The sequence below is a fragment of the Frankliniella occidentalis genome, unplaced genomic scaffold (assembly GCF_000697945.3).
Source record: "Frankliniella occidentalis isolate FOCC.00 unplaced genomic scaffold, Focc_3.1 Scaffold74, whole genome shotgun sequence".
NCBI lineage: Eukaryota > Metazoa > Arthropoda > Insecta > Thysanoptera > Thripidae > Frankliniella > Frankliniella occidentalis.
In genome coordinates this window covers 269,461-272,945 of record NW_026267204.1, presented here as the reverse complement: position 1 = coordinate 272,945, position 3,485 = coordinate 269,461, and the positions used below count along the sequence as shown (strand labels likewise).

At 42.1% G+C, this 3,485-nt stretch overlaps 2 protein-coding genes across 6 annotated transcripts in view; one reads left to right on the top strand and one right to left on the bottom strand.

Moving 5' to 3' along the window:
* LOC113211772 (transmembrane protein 245) overlaps positions 1–2,558 on the top strand; it is a 15,944-nt gene extending 13,386 nt beyond the window's left edge. The window contains exons 11-17 of one of the 5 annotated variants that reach the window (XR_003303694.2): positions 19–119; positions 211–341; positions 434–608; positions 704–877; positions 1,392–1,472; positions 1,566–1,655; positions 1,822–2,558. Coding sequence is in view for 2 of the 5 variants with exons in the window: in XM_026430247.2 (XP_026286032.1) it covers positions 19–119; positions 211–341; positions 434–608; positions 704–877; positions 1,822–1,861 (621 nt within the window). In the remaining 3 variants the exon portion in view is untranslated. The other 4 variants (XR_003303693.2, XR_008011271.1, XM_026430247.2 and 1 more) reach the window with 4 other exon arrangements.
* LOC127749652 (beta-mannosidase-like) overlaps positions 1–3,485 on the bottom strand; it is a 14,265-nt gene that overhangs the window by 2,418 nt on the left and 8,362 nt on the right. The gene's annotated exons all lie outside the window — the stretch shown is intronic.

Sequence of the window (3,485 nt, the reverse complement as noted above, 5' to 3'; positions counted from 1 at the left end):
TTTATCTGCTCTTTCCAGGTTGTATTTTTCACAGCACTGTTTTATCTATTAAGTTCAAGTGGGAGTTTGTACAGACCTGTAGAACTTGTTGCAGGCTTCAGCCCAAGCAGCGGAAATCAGTATGTTTGTAGATGAGCTTGAAATATTATTGTCACATTGCCGTCAAGTGCTTATTTTTCTAATTTGTGCCCTTTTATTTTTGGTTTAAAGAATTGCAACAGCAATTGATGGTGCTGTTGGTGACGTGTTCCGGGCCTCTTTTAAAATGGCTGTGTTCCATGGTTTATGGGCGTGGTTGATTCATACTTTGTTTGGTGTGAAGGTGGTTTATCTACCTTCTGGTAAGTTCAGTAGTATATGGCACACAAGTCAATGAAACTGCATTTTTGAATATGAGTAAGGAATCGTTTTACTTACTGTTCAATATATTCAGTTCTAGCTGCTATATTAGGGGTTGTGCCATTCCTTGGCACTTATTGGGCTTGCATACCAGCTGTCTTAGAATTGTGGCTTGCCCAAGGTCATTCTATGCTGGCAGTGATAATGATTCTTGCTTTTTATATACCGACCTCATGGGTAAATGGTTTGGTTTATGAAGAAATTAAAGGGTATGTATTTCTGTGTCTGTATCTATCTGAACAAATTCTGCCTGTATAATTTATCTTAACATTTTGTCAAATCTGAAATATGACGCCACTTTCAGAGGTCATCCTTACCTGACTGGCTTGTCGATAGCAGGAGGAGTCTACTGTATGGGAAGCGAGGGTGCAATATTTGGCCCGCTGCTCCTCTGCTGTGTGTTTGTGGCTCTGAATATATCTTCCACATTGATGAAGGAACCTTCCATCTCTCATATGAATCCTCTGAACATGCTCAGGTATAACAAATCCTCTTCTGATGAGCCATAAAGAACAAAACCATTTAAGCAGTAGCCAGAAATGCATACTGACAGTCTGTTGTGTTGCTCGCCAACTTATTCTACTAACTATCTTTTATTTATAAATTCTTACTTCTTTAATGTTTTTTTTTTTTTTTTAGTGAAACGTTAGTTTTAGTTTGCTTTGCTTAATCCATACCATTCATTTTGCAGTTGATATTATTTTAAAGTTATTTGTTAATAGGACAAGTTTTTGTTGTGGTTCGCTCTATCTTAAAGTTACCAATTTTCTATGACCATAAATATGATCTTGTCAGACTCAAGGTCAAAAGCAAATGTTCTTGAAGTACTCATTAAATATTTTGCTTTACTATTTGTATATTTTTTTTTTTTGCATGGAATGTTAAAGTACTACAGTATTAGAGAATGGTGGTTGGGTAAAGCATCTGCTTTTTTTTCTTGAAACCCTGTAATCTGAATGTAATATTGTTTTACTGCCTGGTAAATGTTTTAGGTTGAACTTTGATCGCGCTTCAACTTGATGGTACAATTACCTTCTATCTGGAGTATGTTTTACTAAAGATTTAACCAATTGGTATGTTGATAAATGTCTTGAGATGTGTTTTTTTAATTTCTTTGGTGGGATTTGCTATTAATCTTAACAGTTGGGTACTTGGCTCTTCTTCAGGCAAAATGTTCTGACGATTTTTTCATTTGTGTCTTGCTCTCTGAAAATCCATTTGGATGGGCTATTAAAATGGCTGAATGGCTGGCTATGGTAATATTAATATAGCTAACAGAATGCTTCTGGATCTGGGATTTGCTTCAGACCTTATGCGAGATTTCATATTGCTTATGCTTTTCGGAGATCTTTGAACTTCATGTTGCTACGAAAAAACTTCTGTGAAATTGTTTTCTAACTTTTCCACTTCTCTTTGCGACAGTTGTCCTCCTCCTCTCCGCCGCCGAGACACATTGATCTGATATGGCAGCTGAAGCTCTGCATGTTGGGGAAATCATTTGGATCATCTAGTCGCAGCGAACTGTAGCTTGAATCATATCTCTAGTCATCTATAATATACATTTTTATGCTGCTTTCGTTAACTATTGAACTGCTATGAAATTTTTTGTACTTAAATTACTTGGAGTGGGGCAGATGAGTTCCAGATTTTCATGTTCTCAGAGAAATACTAATCTGTATTTTATCCAAGTTTAGAGACTAAATTGAGCACTAACTGCTTTTTGTTCTATTTGTAGCTAATAGTAGTTGCATCTATGAAATTATGAATCTCACGGAGTATTAATTTAAACAACTCATCATATTCATTTATTTTTGTGGGGTAGAATCATTTACTGTTAACATTTGACTTGCATTTAACTTGAATCCTGTAACCTTTGCTCAGAAATGATTAACATTCCATTGTTATTTGTCGTAGTTCTGCTAGTTGCTGTGATGTTAATTCAAGGTTTGCTGGCTATGGTTGAGTTGGTGCAGGTTTAGTCCATTTTTGTAGACGGGTCTTTAGTGTGATGTATTAGGTGGGTTTGAAACCGAGAATGACCAAAGCATTTCTTTGTGGGACCACTTCATAATTGTTCAAACCTTCTTTGCGAGAGAGGGACAATCTGTGAACGCACTGCTTGTTTTGAATTTTTATAAATAAATCTGTGATTACCTGTACTCCTCTGAGTTTTGCGCCAACCGTGGCGACGATACCCCACGCTGCTGGTGGCCGCCGAGGCCGCGATCTTGGCCGAGAGATGGCGCCCAGCGAGGACGAGGTTGCCCTCGAGGTTTCCCTCGCGAGATGGCGCGCTCGTGGTCGAGAGCCGAGCTGGCGAGTGGTGCCCCCAACGCACCGGAAGTTGCCCTCCGCGACCCGCACCGGGACCCGATGCTGTAGAGGAACGGCTAGAGGCTGTACCGGGAGGTACGCTGGAATTCCCTTGCAGAGGACCAGAGTAAAGGGTGAGCTCGGATCGCCACGCAGTGACAGGTGCGAATGTCCCTCACTTCGATCTTCCGTGTACAGTGAATTAATGATTGAAAATAACCAAATGACCAAAAATTGACCAAAAATGACTGAAAGTGACTGAAATTTATTGAAAATGACTAAAACTTTATTTCAAAAAACGTCTGAAACGTGATTAACAGGGTGTGATACGTGATTGAAAATGATGAAAAGTGACTGAAAATATCAAATTTTATTGTGTACAGTGAATGACCCCTCGGCCAGGTGTCACACCCCAATGACCCTCCGGTGGTGGTGCTGGTGGTGGCTGGCGAGCGCGCCGTTGAGCGCTCGGACGCTGAGGTGGCGGGCCAGCTCGGCCGCGGTCGTGTCCTCGTCCGTGTGGAAGCGCAGCTCGGCGGGCGCGGCCTCCGTCACGTGGAAGCCGTTCCTGGAGAAGCGGCCGCGCAGCGGGCCGGCCTCCAGCCAGACGAAGGCCGCCGGCGAGGAGGCCGCCAGGCGCAGCGAGAAGTCCCGGCGCTGGTGCGCGGTGCCGTTGAGCGGGCCGCGCACGTCCGAGACCTGGTCGAGAAGGAGAAGCTTCAGGGGCACAGATTTGGATTCCCAAAAATTTTTCCGGGAGAATTTAAAACCTT